General features: G+C 52.9%; 1 protein-coding gene across 1 annotated transcript; it reads right to left on the bottom strand.

Annotated features, from left to right (window-relative positions):
* Nucleotides 1-911: 911 nt before the first annotated feature.
* Nucleotides 912-18036, bottom strand: DVL3 (dishevelled segment polarity protein 3). Its single transcript, XM_021069945.2, has 16 exons — nt 17616-18036; nt 12006-12075; nt 11369-11490; nt 11139-11248; nt 10818-10953; nt 10547-10640; nt 10262-10331; nt 9507-9646; nt 9248-9324; nt 9073-9140; nt 8768-8917; nt 7818-7949; nt 7496-7663; nt 3924-4139; nt 3414-3824; nt 912-2583 (listed from the first exon to the last, which is right to left on the bottom strand). The coding sequence occupies exons 1-16, from the start codon at nt 17774-17776 to the stop codon at nt 2552-2554; spliced, it is 2157 nt and encodes a 718-aa protein (XP_020925604.1). The 5' UTR covers nt 17777-18036; the 3' UTR covers nt 912-2551.
* Between the last annotated feature and the right edge of the window lie 710 nt (nt 18037-18746).

Below are 18746 nucleotides of genomic sequence, written 5' to 3'. Positions count from 1 at the left end.
CACAGCAACGCCAGATCCGAGCCACGTCTGCGACCTACACCACAGTTCACCGCAATGCTGGATCCTTAACCCACTGCGCCAGGCCAGGGATCGAACCCGCAACCTCACGGTTCCTACTTGGATTCGTTAACCACTGATCCAGGACGGGAACTCCTGGTTGTCTTCTCTTTACACACAAATACATGACTTTGGCAGTAGAAGTATTTGTGCTGAGTTTACTGCTTTGTAATATCACCTCTGATTTTCCCACCTTTTTTGGCAATATATATTGGTTACAGACATGAGCCTTTTCCCAGGGATCAAGACCCAAAGTAGTAGGAGGCAAATATTTGAAAGAAACTAGTTAAAGCTTTATGAAAATATGTCATATTCTACCTCAGTTATACCTATGTGACTGTGAGCTCAAGACCAGGAAATGTATGCCTTCTAGTGACAGGCATATATGTTGTTCAGAAAACCATTGGTGACTTGAATTTAATTGGACGTGGGATTTGAAATCCCTTCTCTGATGAACAGAGTTAATCTTCACATGCAAGCTGAGGAGACAGGGCCAACCCTGGCATTTATGGGACCTGAAGAAAATCAGCTGGCTCTTCTCTTTCTGTAGAGAGAGATACCCTGCTGCCTTCCATAGGCAGGGCTGAGCCCATCATGAGAGGAAGGAAGGGCAAGAAAAGGCAAACCAGTTGCAAACCTTACTGTTCCTAGTATCCTCTTGGTAGAAGCCAGAATATGGTAGGATGAAGATCTGGCTTCTCTCAAATCGGGGTCACAGACTGAAGCCATTAAGTGACTGAATACTGTAATTCTTGAACCATCACTCAAGGTTTCACTTCTACCTTTCCAAAAGCTTTGTCCTCAATACATACCCTAAAGTCTTATCAATTTAGAGTAAATAATAATGATGATGATAATAATAACAATAGCTACCATTTATTGAGCACCTATTCTACTGTGTGCCAGGCACTGTGCTAGGCACTTTTCGTACAATATCTAATTAAATCCTCACAACAACCCTGTGAGGTAGGTATTATTATTGTCACTTTACATATGAGGAAACTGAGGCTCAGAGAGATTAAATAACTCTCCTATCACGCAACCAAAAAGTAGTAGAGTTGGGATTCAAACCCAGAATAACCTGACTCCAAATCCCATGCTCCTGTGAACTAGAATAGAGGCAGAGGGGAGAGGAAGGGACAAATTCAAGAAAGATTGCTGGAGAGGAATGGATATGATATACTGACTAGTAAGGTATGGGAAGGAATTTAAGCCCATAAATATTTCTAGCTGGTGAGCCTATGTAGAGTGTGATGAAGGTAACCAGGATTGGAATTCAGGAGGAACACACTTGGGTGGGGGAGAGGGATGAATTGGATCCTTATGGCCATGACCATGGAGAGGTCCAGTAGGTGATAAAAATACAGATCTAAAAATAGAGGGAATTTAGAGATGGAGATATATATTTGGGAAACACCAGCATATCACTGGCAGTTGAGGACATCAGGATGGATGACACCATTTTGGGAGTGAGGAAAGAGAAGTGGATCAAAGATAGAATACAAGGACCCTGAAGGTGTGAGCAGTGGTGGAGGAATCCTCAAGAGTTGGAAACAGAAGAATTGGAGGAGGAAGAGTACAAGAGGCAGCCCTATGGGGTGGCTAAGGAAAACATAGTCTGGATTGGGAGCAAACCTAGAGCTCCCAGGAGGAAGGCAAAACTGAGTCACACTTCTAACACAACCCTATGCACCAAAACCCCCAGGGAATGTTTGTTAAATGAATGAATGCCCAAACACCCCTACCCTGGTTTGCCCCAAAGGCCAGAGCTTAGGACTTCATCTTACTCTTGACACCCCAATCCTAAAAATATGGAAGCCTAGGTGAGCCAGAATTTACAGAAGAGGCTTATAGAGAAAGTTGTGCTTTGCTTAAACAAAGGAATAAAGTAAAAAATAAAACTTGGCGCTCTGGAAGTCCCCCTGCCCAACCTTGCTCTGGGTCATCATGGTAACTGTGAAAACAGGGAAGGGTGTGTGGGGTAGAAAGCAGGGTGAGAACAGCTTGTCATTTGCCTGGGGAGTCCTCTGCTGAGCCCAACCTGAGATTCAGCTTGGGCTATTTATCCAGATAGGAAGATGATGGGGACATGTGTGGGAGGTTTGAGGGCTGTGGGGGGAAAGGAGAGGGAAGTCTGGGGACCAGCCCCACAACCTAGGAGGACTAGGAGAGGGTCCAGCCCTCCGGACAGGGACCAGCCCTGAGGCTTAAGAGAAGTTGCATAGGCACGTAGTAGGGGGGGGGGGGGCCTACAAGGGAGAGGGAAAGGGAGAGGGAGAGAGAGAAGCAAAGAAAGAAGGAAAGAAAGAAACTCTGGAGAAAGGGGAACAGAGTCTCTTATACATAGGTGAGAGGCTGGGGTGCTCCTCAGAAGCTAGTGACTCAACATGTTGAAGTGTAGGTGTGGGGGCTGAATATCCTTGGGAAGCCCTGAGGGGCTGCTGAAGCAGGGTTCCTGGTCTCCTCGGAGGCTGGGCCTCCCCTCGCTGGGGGCTCACAGAAAGTCAAACAGCCCGAAATTCTTGGCTGCTCCAGGCCCAGGAAAAATTGAGGGAGGAAAAAAGAAAGAAAAGAAATGTTTCAGGCCCAGAGGTGAGATGAGTGTGCTGGTTAGTAGGGTTAGGGGTCTGAAGGAAGCAGGGCACAGGGCAAGCATGGGGCAAGGGTAGGTCTGGACATACAGCAGAGATGCTCCCTGGAATCCACGAGCAGCTCAGGCAACTGAAGGAAGGGCCCACTGGGCTTCTGCTAAGGTCAAGCGCAGGCAGGGATAGCATAGATGGTTATTGGAGGTGACTACAGCTCTAGGGTGCAGGGCTGAGGCAGCAGGTGGGGGGGAACAATTAGAAGGAAGGGTAGATGAAGCAAATCTCTTTTTGGTGTCAGTATTAAGGGGAAAAATCAAGAGACTGGCACACATGCTTGAGGGAATGGGGTTAACAGACGGGATGATACATATGAATGAATAGTGAAAAGGAATGAGGGGTATGCTGGCTCTCAAGGGCACTGTTGGGGTCAACTTCTGAAGTGTTGGGGGTGGGGGAAAGGAGCAGCACCAGCAAGTTGGGTCCCAGGGACTTGAAGGATCCTGGGGAAGTCTTGTACAGCGGTTAGTGGGCGGAGGGACAAGCTGGGGCGGCGGCAGGTTAGGGGTTGCAGTTGCGATCAGTGGGTGCACCTCGCCCTCGCTGCACCCAGCGAGCAGTTAGCGCGCCTGGATTTAGTTCCGTTTATTTCCCTTTCAGGTACCAGACAAAGTAAAAAAGACGGACTGAGAGAGGGATGCAGGCGGCCCGGGCAGGATGGGATGGAAATGGGGGAGGGGCCCTCTCACATCACATCCACAAAGAACTCACTGGGGTTTCCCATGGCCATGCGGAAGGACTGTCTGCTGGCGGTCAGTTCAGGGGGCACGGAGGCCAGGTCGCGGCCCGGAGGGGCTCCCGGGGGCCCCATGGCCGCAGGCGGTGGGGGCATCATCAGCATGGGGGGGCCGTAGAGAGGGGGCACGCCGGGGGGGCCGTAGCTCGGATGTGTGTGATGGCTGCGCAGGCTGCTGGCCAGCGAGTGGTGGCTGCGGTGGCTGTGCTCGCTGGTGGCAGGGCCCGAGCGCTCGCTGGGCGCGCGTTCCCGAGGCCCCCGCAGGCTGCTGCGGGTCGTGTGGTCCGACTCGCTGCCGCTGCCACCCGACTTTGAGTCCCCGGCCTTCTGGTCTTTCTCCTTCCGCCGGTCGCTGCCGCTGCGGTTGGAGCCACTGCTCCGGCTGCCTGTAGGGGACAGGCAGAGACGGGGTCGGGGGACACTCAGAGCTAGCAGAGGATGCCTAGGGCTCGCCTGTGCCCCCTCCATGGCCCGCACTGCCTTACCTTCACTGTGCTGACTGCTGGCGCTGCCCCCGCCATAGCTGTACCCCAGCTCTGGGAAGCCTGGGTGCGGATTGTAGGGGTGTGGGGGCGGCGGATACTGGTAAGGGAAAGCCATGGGCCAAGGAGCCGCCCCTGGGTGCGGCAGAGGGGCCAGAGTGTCCTGGTCAGAGGCACCGCTGGAGCCGTCATGATCGTGAAGGGAGAGGTTGGCCATGTCTGTGGAGCGGAGGGGAGAGGGGTAAGTTGGGTCTATTCCATGTGCCCGCACCCGTAGTGTGCAGACAGGTCCCCAGCCTAGGTCAGGTGGGTGCCTTTGGGAAGACAGCAACAGCAGTGGCAGTGTCTCACCAGAGGAAGGGCAGGCAAGAGATCTTTCACTCCTTCAGTTCCCCTCTGCCACATCCACCAGAGGTGGTGGGGAGGGAGACTCGGCAGAGACAGCCCCAGAGAAAATGTCCCTAGGAAGGCCCTGAGTCACCACTTTAGATGCTCAGTGCCAAATCCCAGTTCCCTGGAGGCTGGCTACCAAGCCTTTGGCAGTTTCTCCTCCTTCCTCAGTGGGCTGGAAGAAGAGGCAAAACCCTTACTTGGCAATTTCCTCTGTTCTCTTAGAGGGTAAAAGGTAGGGAGGGGAATGTGGGAGGCTGAAATACCAGACAGCCACCAGGTAATGCATACCTGCACTTCATCAGGCACAATACAAAGCATGCAAGTGTTACCACAACCCTATGAGGAGGGTTTTAGTCACGTTTTCTCCAGATGAGAAAAGTGAAGTCCACAAAGGTTAAATGATCAGCCTAAGTTCAACCCAAACCGTAGCCAGCGCAGAAGCTAAGAGCTGCTTACTGTTTCCTTACCTTTCCAGATGAAGGCATCAGTAAGGAGCAGGGAGCAGTTTGGGGAAATTTAGATGCAATTTTGCCCTCCCCTATTCACTTAAGACTAAAAAAATACCCATTAAAAGCCAGAAGGAACATAGGGCCTTTCAGAGCCTCCCCACACAGAAGGCCCTTGGCGTGGATCAGTTTTCTAGAGCTGCTGGGGAGGGTGGGAGTGAGGCAGAAGGGTCCAGAAAGAGAACAACTTAGGCTGTGCTCTCCACCCCATTCCCAGCCAGGCCTGTTCTTCACAGCACTTGAGTCAGTATATCGACATTATTTCTTTCCATGACTCTGGCTTACCCAGTAAATTGTGCACAGGCAAGGCCGCTCCCACCTATGTTGGGACTACTTGGGAAGAGAGTATAAGGGGTCATTATAACTGCCTGCCTGGGATACCCCTTGTTCATACTCCATCTGTGCCAGGTCTCTGAGCTCTGAGAGAGCTGTAATTACACTGGAGGCTAGCAGCTGGGTACAGACTGAGTCCTTTGTTCCAAGTCCTGAAGGGAGCTGACCCAACCTTACAGGGGACAAGAGGTCAGGAGAGGGGACTGAGGCAGCCTATGGAGTCTACCAGCCAAACTATCAACCTGTCAGGGTCAGCAGCTAGCGTGAGCAGTGGTGATGATCAGAAGCAGAGGCCTGCCTTGGTCACTACTTCAGCTGTCAAGCTGTCATCCCAAGGGGAGTGACTGTGTGTTCCTGGGGCTACCCAGGTCTCCAGCTCTTCCCTTTGAGTCTGCCATACTCCCAGCTGAGGATACTTCAGCCAGTGAGAACAAAAAGGCCTGTTCTGTCTGCATCTCCCTGAGCATGGCCTCTGGTGGACTTGGTCCATGGGCAGAAGACCCAGAATGCCCCTGGTATGGAACAGTGCCTTCTGAGCAAAAGCCACAGCTGTCCTGAGAAGCTTTATGTACCCCTGAAGGTTTGGGGACAGGGAAGACTTCTACTGGCCATGTCTGATCAAATTTAAGAAGCCAATAATTGCAAGATGCACCGCTATTTCAGAGATATTGAAATGTGAAAAAATGTTCAACTTATAATCAATTAAATACATGGTAAGTGGACAATTTTTTTTTTTTTTTTTTGCTTTTTAGGGCCACACCCACGGCATAAGGAGGTTCCCAGGCTAGGGATCGAATCGGAGCTGTAGCTGCCGGCCTGCGCTACAGCCACAGCAACACCAGATCCAAGCCACATCTGCAACCTACACCACAGCTCACGGCAACGCCAGATCCTTAACCCACTGAGTGAGGCCAGGGATGGAACCCGCAACCCCATGGTTCCTAGTTGGATTCATTAACCAAGTGGACAACTTTTTAAAGAGCACTTATTGTGGGCCAAACATGGTGCTAAAAGCATTACATACATTATCCTATATCATCCTCAAAACAGACCTATGAGATAGGTCTTACTGTTGTCTCCATCTTACAGACCAAGAAATTGATGCACTGAGAGCCTGTGTCACTTACCATGTTCATACGGCGAGGGTGGAGCTAAAATTTGAACTCAGAACTGTCTAATGCCAAAATCCTATGCATCTATCACTACTCCATGGGGCCATGCTGAAGCTGCTGAGGGCCAGGGACCCCATCCTCAGCCAGGGACTTGTGCTCCTCAGAAACAACCTTTCTCGTTTCTAGAACCTAATCTGAAATATTTTAAGAGTTAGCTTCTGGGAGTTCCCTGATGGCCTAGTGGGTTAAGGATCAGGCTTTGTCACTGCTGTGGTATGGGTGTGCTCTCTGGCCTTGGAACTTCTGCATGCTGCAGGCATGGCCAAAACAAAAAACAAAACAAAACAAAAGAGTTAGCTTTTGGATTCCAGCCAGCACCAGTGGGCTGAGAGAAGGTTGCTTCAGGCGGAGATGGTTGCTGGGGCTGGGTTTCAGCTCCCAATCCTGCGCACTGCTGTCCTGTTTTGAGGACTCTCCTTCCCAAGGGCAGTCCATAGGCTCAGGATAAGGGGAGTTCCCTGCAGACCTCTCCCATTTAATAACCCTCATTGGCTTTGCAATCGCTCAAGATCAAGTCCAAACTCCTCGGTACAGTTTGCAGAGTCCCTTACAACCTGGCCCTGACAGCTTTCCCAGCTTTAGCCCAAGGCAGAGCCCACCCTCAGGGGTCTGAGGAGGCTGTGGACTTGGGGCCTCAGGCCAGCTCCAGGTCCTGCCTTGGTGGAACCTTTTGGTGCTGTGAGGATTACCCAAGAAAATGCTTCTGCAGCACCACACACCTAGGACAACCTCAGACCATAGGAAGAATAAAAGCTCTGGAGCCAGAAAGTCAACTCAAGGCCTAGCTCCTTTGCTTCTAGCTGCGAAACCTGGGGTGGGTGGACTACTTAGCTTCTGTAAGTCTCATCAGTTTCCTCATCTTGAAACAGAGATAGTAATCCATGTGGGGAGGTTGTGAGGACTGACTGAGGGAGAGATGATGCTTTAGAAATAGTGAGCGCAGTGTGGGGCACGGAGCAGGCACTGAGAAAATGCCAGCCCCAAGAGGAGGATGCAGGGCAGTTGAAGAGGCTGGACAGGGCTCTGCTTCTACCATAGAACTCTCAGGTTGAGAGGTTCCCCCAGCTCTGCTGCCCCCTCAACTGGGTTCCCTAGAGTCTGCTGCCACATCCCTGGGCAACTCCCCACTCCCAACCAGGAGATAGGGCAAGGAGCGGGGGAGGCAACATACTGCCACAGAGGTCGCCGAAGATGTAGTAGCACTGCTCGGAGAAGGTGATCTTGTTGACAGTGTGGCGGATGAAGCCAGCTTTCAGCAGGTTGCTGGCATACTTGCGGGCCTCTCGCCGGTCAGTAAAGCCTTCCACGTTGTGGTACAGCCAGTCCACCACATCCGAGCCTGGGGGCAAGGCCACCACTTGACTGGGAGGCCCTCTTGACTTGGGCTCATTTGGCCTCACAGAAGCCATGAGGCAGGTGCTGGTTCCAGTGCAAAGGAGCGGCCCAAGGGGGTTCTTGCCCTGCCCACCACTCCCACCATGGGGCCCCCTCACCAATGAAAGCGTTGGGGATGGTAATCTTGAGCCACATGCGGTCACGGACTTCCAGCCCAGATTCAGGGGAGGCCATGGCTTTTACGATGGCAGCCATGTCACTGTGGATGGACAGGTGGAAGTCGTCTAGGCCTGGGGGTGAGACGCAGAACGGTGAGCAGAAAGAGCCTATGGAGTTAGGTACACAGGAGTCTGCATCCCAGATCTACCACCTAATAATATGGACCAATGCTGGGCAAATTACAGACTTTTTTGGATACTCAGTTTCCCCTTCTATAAAAATATGGACTTAAATATCTATTTTACAAGGATATTTGAAAAAAGAATTCATGTAAATGAAGGTGCTTAGCCCAGTGTATAATGTGTGGATGATAATACAAAGACTTTTTTTTTTTTTTTTTTTTTTAATTTTATGGCCGCACTTGCGGCATATGGAAATTCACGGGCCAGGGACTGAAACTGAGCCGCAGACTTATGCCACAGTTGTGGCAACACTGGATCACTTAACCCACTCGGAGGGGCAGGGGATCAAACTCGCACCTCTGCACCAACCCAAGCCACTGCAGTCGGATTCTTAACCCACTGTGCCTCAGCGGGAACTCCAGGGCAGTCATTTATGGAGTGCTTGCTTTATGCCACACACTGTGATTGGCGTTTTACTTGTTTCCTCTCATTAAATCCCCAGGAACCTGGCAGAGTGAATATCATTAGTCCCATTTTACAAGAGGAAACTGAGGCTCACTGGGTGCTCAGGACAGGTTTAGAAACAAACTCTGCTTAGTGAGGGTCAGTGTCTGCCGAGGGAAACTGCAGAGTGAGGTAGCTGGAATGAACTGAGTTCCCTCTCCAGCCCCCTCTGACGCTCAAGCAAGAGTCTCCATGTGGACCTTCAGCAGTCCCTCCCAGCTGGCCCTGTCTGCTAGGCCCAGGGGTCAGCGTTGGACACTCACGCTCTGTGTCAGGGATGGAGCTGGTGATGGAGGAGCTGGTGGAGGTGATGGTGCTCAGGGAGGGGCTCATGCCGTAGGCGGGGAAGGTGCCGGTCATGGCTGCAGTGTGGGAGACCCAGGCTGCGGGGTCAATGGGCCGGATGGGCTCGCCTGTGGGGAGGATGAGGAGTCAGGGGCTTCCCGCCCTGCTCACTGCCGGGCCCAACAGGGTAGGTGTGAGGGTTCAGGGTAACACAGAAGGAAGGAGATACAGGGCTCACGTATGCCAAGCATCAGCTTTAGGGCCAAGAGCCCCATCAACTTACTCCTGGGTAGTGTGAAGCAACCACGTGGACTTGGGTCCCAGCACTTGGCTACAGTCAAGGTGATGGGCCTGAAAGCAAGAACGTCCCTAGTGAAGGTAGGATGTGTGGAGGCTGAACCAAGTTCCTCGCCTGAATGCCAGAAAGACCTGCCCGTTCTCCCCGGTGCCATCCATACCCTGGTTTGTGCACAATCTCCCGCAGTACCCGGACAGCGTCGTCATTACTCATGTTCTCAAAGTTAATCTCGTTTACCTGGGAAAGAGGACCAGGAGTGGGATAAGCAGCTGTGTTGGGCTGATGGGTAGGGAAGCTGAGTTTGGTGGGCCAGGGGGGACTTCGTCCTTCCAAGAAGCAGGCTATAGAGGGAAGGCTATAGAGGGCATGGCCATCTCCCCACCCCTGTCCACACCACCACCCAGGGTGGGCAGTGGTACCTGTAATAGCATATCTCCTGGCTCGATGCGTCCATCAGCAGCCACGGCTCCCCCCTTCATGATAGAGCCAATGTAGATGCCTCCATCACCACGCTCGTTGCTTTGGCCCACAATAGAGATGCCCAAGAAGTTGTACTTTTCTACAGGGAGTAATAAGACCTTGAGAGGAGAGGAAAGTTCCCATCCCAATACAAGCCCTCATTAGAAAAGGGTAGAAAGGGACAAGAACTAACATGTATTGAATTTGAATCAGGCACTGTGTCTGGCACACTCAAACATGCTTTCATTTAATCCTTGTTGAGATAGGGACTCAGTCCTGTTTTCCAGAGCAGGCAATGAGGTTCAGAGAATTTAAGTGATTTTTCTAAGCCATGATGGAGCATAGCCAGGATTCCAATTCAGATTTAAATTCCAAAGTTGGGGCTCTTTTCACTACATCCAGCTATCTCCTAAAGAAGAACACCTAGGGCAGAAATCAGAGAGCCAGAATGTGATGGCTGAAGAACAGGGCAGGGGAGGAATCAGAACTCAGTTCCTCTAGGAAGCCTTCCCAGATGCCATTCTGGGCTTCCACAGTTTTCTGTGCTTATCTCTGTCAGAGCCCTGATCATGAGATACTGAAATGCTCAGTTTATGCCTATGAAAGAGAGCTCCTTGGGGGCAGGGGACATATCCTGTGCCTCTCTGAACTCCTCAGGTCTGCCCAGAGTCTGACACGGAGCAGGAGCTCAAGAGTGTTGTTTTAGCAGACTCACCCATGTTGAGAGTGACCGTGATGATGTTGAGTGACATGGTGGAGTCCGTGATGCTGCTGAAGGAGGAGGACTGGAATAGACAGAGGCCTTGAGTGGCAGGCAGGGGTGGCAGGACCTCACTGCTGATACCTAGCTCCTCCTCAAGGTCAGCCCCCAGCACCACCTCCCTTCTAAGGTCCTAAACACTGACCCAAGGGGAGGGATCTAAGGAAGCACAGACCCTGGCCCTGCCTGAGCAGGAGGGCTCGGTCTGCCCCCAGCCACTCTAGCATCTCAGCACCATACCCGCTCAATCCGCGAAACCTTCTGCTTCCGCCGCCGCCGCTTGTGTCTTCTCATCAGGCGCGAAGCGCTGCTCTGCTCTGTGGAGCTGCTGAACCTGTGGGGCCCACAGTCGTTCCCCACCAGGCTGGCCTGGCCCTGCCCCGTAAGAGGCACCGCAGGGCCCAGGTCCCCACCACAAAGCCCATGTCCCACCCAGGGGCCCCGGCATCCTGAGGGTTCAGGGTTCCTCCGGGTCACCTGCCCCACAGTACCCATGAAACCAAAGCCCCACCTGCTGGTGGAGTCATCCTCATCTGAATCAAAGAAGCTGGTGGTCTCCAACTCGCTGCTCATGAGAGTGGATGAGCTATCATAACCCCCTGGCTCTCGCCGCCGTTCCCCCTTTGCAGTTCCATTTAGCCGGGTTGCTGCAGGGGATGGAGGCAGCTGGGTTCACGGTGCCAGACGCAGGAGGGAGGAGAGGGATGAGCAGGGGCTGCCAGGGGGCCAGGTATATCCAGAGCTCAGGAAATAGGGCAAAGAGGTGGGTAGCTGAGTGGAAGCTGCGGGGAGGGGTGTGGGAGGGGAAGGGGTCTGTTCAGGGAAGACGCACTGTGCTCTGGGCCATCTCTCCGGCGTGGCCGCTCTCGCTGAGCAGACACCAAGGAGTCTGTCTCTGTGTCATTGTCCAGGTTCTCCTGGCTGCCCCCACCAGCATGAGGGCTGCGGGGAAGAGACGACTTGGTGGGGGAGGGGGCAGGCTGGGGGCTCCCTCCCCCAGCCCTGAGCTGAGCTAAGGTGGCCCTCCCCCATGGGCCCTCCTCACCCTCAGGTCACACTCACTGGAAGGATGGGGGCCGGGAGTCCCCAATGCCTCCTGTGCGCTCCATGGGCGGTGGCAGTTCCGATGGGTTGTCAGCACAGAAGGGAGCTGGCTCTGGGTGTGAGCCCTCAGCTGACACCAGCTGATGGGGAGAAAATGGGTGGGTAGCAGAGCACAAGGGCCCTGAGAGAAAGGGGATAGTTGCTTCTGGCGGGGCATGAAGACTGGGGGAGAATGAAGCAGAGGACATGGAGGGAGGGGAGACAGGAGTGTGCACGGTCAGCTGAGGCGAGGCATGGGCCCAGTGCTGGGTCAATGAGGAGGACAGGAGGCATGGGGTGGCCAAGTGGGATGGGGCAGAGAATGAGAGTCAGAGGTCCAAGGCAGAGGCTGGCAGGTGACAGAAGGGAACCTGAGGCAAGGTGCCTCAAAGGACACAGGAGATGTTTCTGTCTCTGCTGTGTTTCTGTTGCGTCCTTTCCCTCCTCCCTGCCCCCCCCCCCACCCTACTTTTTACCAAGGTTACAGAATCAGAGGTAGTTCCGTGGAACTCTCAAGGAAGATTCAAATACTGAAGCATGAAACCACAGTGTCAGCAATGCCTTTCCTCCGTCCAGCAGGAAGGCAGGCAGAGGGAGGGCTGAGGGGATTCCTTACCCAGGACACCACCCGGCCATTGAAGCAGGGCAGCTTGGCATTGTCATCCGAGATCTCCTCCTTCACCACTCTGCAGGAAAGGGGGTGGGGGGGGGCGGTCAGAGTGAGTTTTCTTGAGGAGGGGAGGGAAATGCACACGTCCTCACAACTCCAACTCTCTGGGCTCCACCCTAAACTGGGAATCAAACTGCCAACACAAACCTGTTCAAATGAGAGCAGGGGTGGGATGACCCAGGGACAACTCTTTGTCACTATCAGGAAGACATCAGCCATGTCCAGGTCAGCTGCCTTCCTGGGGCATCCTCTTGATCATTAGGTGATTGCAAATTACATCTGACAAGTCACTGTCCCCCATATGTGCAGTCACTCCCTAGAATCTCGAGAGAGCTGTACCCATCCCCAACACGGCTCTCCTGGGCTGGACTTTATCTTTCCCTCTGACCCTAAATTAGGAAGAAGCACACCCTTATCACTGTCCTCTTCTTGATTGGGAATCCTGACATTCTTCTAAGAGGTGTGGACGTGGAATTTAAGGAAATTAGGAAAGAGAAGGGAAGAAAGCATTTACCAAACATCCTCCACTGCCACTGGAATAGTACTGACAATTCCCATTTATTGAGCCTGTATTATGGTCCACGCACTAAGCTACGTAATTTACTTGTATTACTTCATTTACTATTCAGAGCAATGTTATAAAATAGATACAGATGGGAAAACCAAGGCACAGTAGGTTCAGAAATTCACCTAAGAGCTGGCATTTGAATCCTGGTCAGCCTGACTCCAAAGCCTTTATTTTTACCTATTATACCACCTATCGCCCTAGAGCTAGAAAGTATAATCTTCAAATCAGCTTCATTGTATAGACAATATGATCTTGATTTTATGAATATGGAAACTGAGACTCATTCAGTAACTTGTCCAAGGTCACAGACCTAGACGTCGGGGCTGAAATTCAACCCCAAACTCATCTGACCCCAAGCCCCATGTTCTTTCCATGGTATTTCACATTCTTTCTCATACAGTGACAGCTGAGGTGGGTCTGTATGGAGGGTGGGGTACGGGAGACAGTGATATGGGGCATGGGGTGGGGTAGGATGTAGTCTTAGGCATGTAGTTTGGCCTGGGGCATGCAGTGATGCAAGAAGTCAGACCACAACTATACTTTGGGGCCAGGAAAAGGAGCAGAAACATTTGAGCTGCCCCCTCCCACCCCCCACAAGTGCATCAAACACACCAGAAGCACAGAACTAGAATGGTGTGCTGGGAGGCAAGAGGAAGACACATGTCTGGAGTTATGAGCAGAGAAGGAAGGCGGCAAGGAAGGAGGCTGGGAAGCCAGTCTTTCCTTGTTCTTAAAGCAGCTCCTGCCCAGAGCCAGGGACGTGCTTGGCTCTTTGTGATGCTCACATTCTTGCACTCACAGCCAAGTTCGAAGGCCAAGCCCGTCTTCCTCCCTCCCATTCAGCTCTGGCTCCTCCATCACTTCCAACCCTACAGCGATCCCAAGAAATCAGCTCAAATTATCCTGCTCAGGCCCACCAAGGCAGAAAGCCTGGAGATAGAACAAGCTAGAAAAAGGGGCACACAGATAGCTCAGACCCACCAGTCCGTCTGACCACAGGGCACCCCAAGCTTGTAGCCTTCATGGGAACTGGGGCTCAAATTAAAAGGGGGTATGTGGGCCACATGCAGGGACTGTGACCTGCTCTGGAGGGGGTCTCACCACCCCCATGGTGGGAAACAGCTGCTGAATCCCCACCACCCCCTCCTCGCAGCAGGCCCCACCACAAAGCTCCCTGTTACAGATGTTTCCTCTCTTTCTGGGGGTCACCAACAGGTCACTAAGGCTCTGCTGACTCACAATGATCAGCTGATCTTCAGCAGCCTTGGGGAACTTCAGACGCCCCCCCCCCCCCCCCGCTCCCACCGTGGAGCTGAAAAAAATCTGGGTTCAAATTCTGCCACTTCTTAGCCCTCCTATCTTAGAGAAGTTTCTTAATTTCTCCAAGTCTTTGTCTAATCCTGGTCAGTGGGGTTTGTAAAGGCTTGGCATGGTCCAGGCATACAATAAATGTGAGTCACTAACTTTGTCAATTTTTCGTGAGATCCACACTCTCTTTCTAACTAGGTGTTAAGGGACTAAATAAATGTGCTTATTACTCATTGTTCATCCAAATAAAAAGGCTTTCACTGAGAGCGGGTTCTAAGTTCTGTGCTTGCCATGACATGGACTTCAACAAGCATCAGACCCAGAGCCTGCCCTGTCCTTTGAGGTTACTGTCCAGTACATAGTTCATGTGAATATGTTACATGTGGGAAGTGATCAGAGCTGTGAGAGCAGCAGATGTGTTCACTGGACACATCAGTGAGTATTACTTAGTGTCAGGTCCTAGTTAGGAGCTGGGTAGGTATAAGGATAAACAGGGATAAATGCCATAACTTGAAAAGTGCAACCCAGAGGAAAGGAGACTTTGGACCTGGAGAAGACAAGAAAAGGGAAGTACTCTGGGTGGAAGGAGCAGGGAGCAACATGCTGAGTGGCTGGACTTCCCATGTTCCTCCCATAGCTCAAGGCCCCTCCAGTGGTGGTACCTTCTTCTTCCATCCACCATCTCCTCAGTGCTGCAAATGTTTATTCCTCCTCCATTTCCCAAATAACTGAAGAGGGTTGGGCCTACCCTGAGCTTGAGGAATACTTCTGGAGACCAGATGGGAGTTAGGAGTCCTCAGGCCTTACATACCAGAACCCCCGAGGGTGAGCCTGGAGAGGCTGAGGAGACGGCAGGCTTCCTCCTCTGACCCACCTTCCCATCTGTCAGCAGGGGTTGCTGGCTTCTGCCCAAGCCCCCCTCTTGGGCAGAGGGATAAATGGCAGCCCCATCACCTTTGCAATTTGCCAAGGCTCAGCATCTCCCTCAGAGACAACATACTTATTAAATGGTGATGATAATAATAATACTGACAACCTTAGACTGTGAAGCCAGGTTCCTGATGGTGAATAAAACTCTGCCACTTAGAGTTCCTGTTGTAGCGCAGCAGAAATGAATCCAACTAGGAACCATAAGGTTGTTGGTTCAACCCTGACCTCACTCAGTGGGTTAAGGATCTGGCGTTGCCGTGAGCTGTGGTGTAGGTCACAGACACAGCACGGATCTGGCATTGCTGTGGCTGTGACATAAGCTGGCAGCTATAGCTCTGACTGGACCCCTAGGCTGGGAACCTCCATATACTGCAGGTGTGGCCCTAAAAAGACAAAAAAACAAAAAACCCCTCTGCCACTTATTAGCTGTGTGACCTTGGGTAAGTTACTTAATTTTCTGTGCATTAGTTTTCTCATCTATAAACTGGGGGTATTACTACCTATTCCTTAGGGTTGTTAAGAGGATTGAATGAGTAAAGATTTGAAAGTCATTTAGACCATGTTGCACACTGTCAGCACCACAGAGAGTATGATAAATAAATGAAATATATATATATATTCCTCAGCTATTAGTCCTCTGTGACAAGATAGCCCAATCAGGTCTCTTGCTCATTACTCCTTCTGGAGCTAAAGACAAAATCAATCTCTACTTTGCTTTTACTATTGTTCGCAACCATGCTAAAATGGCCTACTCTAATATTTTACATAGGATGGTTCAAGTTCAAGTACCACTGATGAATGCAAGATGGCTTTAGGTATACCTGAATGAATGTTTAATTCGAGTTAAATATTTATTTTTAACATATTTTAGAAAGAAATATAAACAGCAAATCAGACCTGTGGTTCATATTGTTGATTTGGTCAAACGAAGAAAGAGTGAGTGGACTGACAGCGTATTTAAAGAATATTAAATCAACAGTGAGAGGATGAAATGGGGACCCCCTGTGACTACAGTTAGGCCTGGCTTGACAGCAGTCTGGGGAGAGTGGGAGACAGCCCACAGAGATCTAGGTTTAGGAGGTAGGGGTTAGGCCCAGTGGGCTCTGTGATGAGTAGGGAGTGGAGACACAGGTTTGACCTAGTCCCTCAAAGCACCTGGCCCCAGTGCACTGGACTCTGGCTGATTTTCCCCTATTCCATACCCTGAGGCAGTATTTTAGTCTCTTCGAACTCCATTCTTCTCTTACCAGGCCGAGGCGACCACACTGCCCCTCCCTCACTTCCACCCCTTGCCGATAGATCGATCCCTCTTCAGAATCTTCCAATCAGAGGTGTCTATCTCAGGACTGAAGCCAGACAATCATTACTACACAGGAGTACCCACCCCAAGGCAGGAAAAACAACAACAACAGGAACAAGAATAGTTAGAAGCTGCATAGCACTTCCCACTGTACAAAGCACTTTCACACATATGATCTCACGGGCTCATCAAACCCAGAGTTCCAGGGGGAAAGGTGACAGCAAAACACGCCAGGCAGAAGACAGAGAAGGTACCAGAGCCAGGAGGGCGGGGGTCCTTGGAGAGAAGCCAGGCTGATGAACTCTGGGGAGAAGAATGTCTCCCCTCACTCAGCTCTGGGCCTCAGTTCCAAAGAGCGGTGTAGGCCTCAGGCTACCGCTGGAGAGGCGGCCTTCAGGCCTGGAGGGCCCAGGAAGGCCTTCCCCACAGGCCTCCAGGCCCAGTGCCCAGTTAGTGTGGGGTAGACTAGTGTGGGGGCCTCCCCCTCCCCCAGTCCCCTGGGAGTTGGGGGGTGGTGAGGGGATCTGCCAGGCTCCCCCTCCCAGGCCAGCTGCTACAGAACCTTCCGGGCTCCAACATTCCATCCCCTCTTAAAGGGGAAGCCACTGCTTCCAAACTCCTCCTGGCCAAAGCCCTGCAGCTGGGTAGAGAAGACACCCCCCACCCACCCCCACCCCAGGAGGGAAGATGAACACCAAGAGAACCTTCCTGGCCCTCTGGTCCAGACTCCGAGGCCCTTTCTAAGGTCTCCCCCTTGGTCACCATCTGGAGGAAAAAGGCCTTGGTTCTGCCAGGAAATCAGCACCTGGGCTAGTGGGGACGCCTCAGGGTTGAGGCACTCTGCTCCCTGACAACAGCCCCAACAGCCCACAAGGGACAGGGGACACAGCTAAATAAACATTAGGGCTGCAGGCCTTGGCTTACAGCCTGAGCACCCCCAGCCAGTTCAAAGTCCCACAGCATAGCCCTTAGACGTGGGTTACTCCAAATATGGCTCTCAGTTGTGGAGCTGAAAAGATGGAGAAGGGGAAGGCGAATACCAAACACCCCGAGTCTCTACTAGCGAGGTGGCTCCGTAGGCAGGAGGAGGGGCTGGGGACTGTGCTCTGGCACCGGGTGGAGGGGGGGTGTGTCTGTCTGTGTGGGCTGATGGTCTCTGAAGAGGTGAAGGGGCTTGACTGGGCTGGAACTGATTGGTCTTAGGGAGTTGGATGTTTGTTCCCCCTAAACGAGGGGGCCAAGGTCCCCCACAGGAGGGGGTAGGAGAGTCCCTAGAGGGCTGGAAGTCCAGCCTCTCAAAGAGCCAACGGGGACCAAATGGCCGAGTCTCCTCTAGAATCCAGAGTAGGGCTAGAAGCCAGTGGAGCAAGGGGAGTCCAAACTGGCGGAGTGGGCCCCTAGAAGCCAGAGGAGCCGGGGTCCCCCGGAGGCGAGGCGGGGCCATCCTCACCCGAAATCGTCGTCCATAGACTTGAAGAAGAACTTATAGCTGGGTCGCTGCAGAACGCCCTTAAAGTCCGCCAAGGTGACGCGCTCCGCGGGCAGGGGCAGCTTCACCAGATACGGCGTCTCCTGCCCATCCAGATGGTAGATGATCTTCGTCTCGCCCATGGCTCCGGCCTCGGGCCCGGCGGCCCGCGCGCTGCCTGCTCGGGCGGCCGGGCCGGGCCTCTCGGGCGGCGACGGCGCTCGGCGCGGCCCAGCGGCTCAGCCCAGCTCCGCGGCCGGCCGCGGCGCCAGCTCCCTTGTTCTCCGGCCGCTCCCGGGTCCCAGCGCCGCCTGCTGCCGTCGCGGCCGCCGCTTCCGCTCCCCACTCTCCCGGCTCGGCTGGCGACTGCGACTCTTCCGGTGGCCGCGGCCCTCCAGGCTCTGGGCAGCGGCCCGGTCCGCTCCCCTCCCCCGACCCCGGCGCGGCTCCGCCCCGGCGCGGCCCCGCCCCCGGCCGCCGCCGAGCCGCGCTGGCTTCGCGGCAGATGGCCTAGCCCTCCGCCGGACCCAGCGGACACCCCGCCCACCCTCCCGGGGGGTGGGGTGCACGGCTCCCAAGCTCCCATCCCAGGCTCGTGGGGAGTGTGGAGGCGGCCGCCTAGGCCCCCACAGAGGAAGACATATCTTTCCAGGATGGCTGTGTTTCGGAACTCTTCAAGGCCCAGGCTCTGGACCCAAGGGAGATCGGCTGCTCTTCTGCAGCTGGGGAGGAATATAATGCAGGGGTGGCTTCGCTTCCCAGAGAAAGGGGGGGTGTAAGGCCGCAGTTCTGACCATGTATCTCTGTAAGAAAGTGGCCTCGACATGGCCTTTTGGGGTCTATTGAGCAGCATAGATGCTGTCCTTGAGTCTACCAAACTGAACTTCTTGTGGACAGAACAAGAGTTCTGATTCCCTCTTAAAACCTCAGTACTACCAGGTGTAGTGTAGTGATTTAATAAATGGATTGAATGCAGAATGAGTATAAGAATGAAGATGTGTGTCTGACTGGGACATGAAGTCTCAGACCAGAACTAGGTATAATTCATTCCTAACATCTTCTTACCTACTAATGTGCAAGGCATACTTAGTGATCTATAGCAAAACAAGACAG

Source organism: Sus scrofa, chromosome 13, assembly GCF_054392235.1.
Source record: "Sus scrofa isolate SSC_HxYL_T2T_F1_AM1 chromosome 13, Sscrofa_HxYL_maternal_Yorkshire_Landrace_v2.0, whole genome shotgun sequence".
Lineage (NCBI taxonomy): Eukaryota > Metazoa > Chordata > Mammalia > Artiodactyla > Suidae > Sus > Sus scrofa.
Note: the sequence above shows the minus strand (reverse complement) of the source record. Positions and strands in the feature narration are given on the sequence as shown.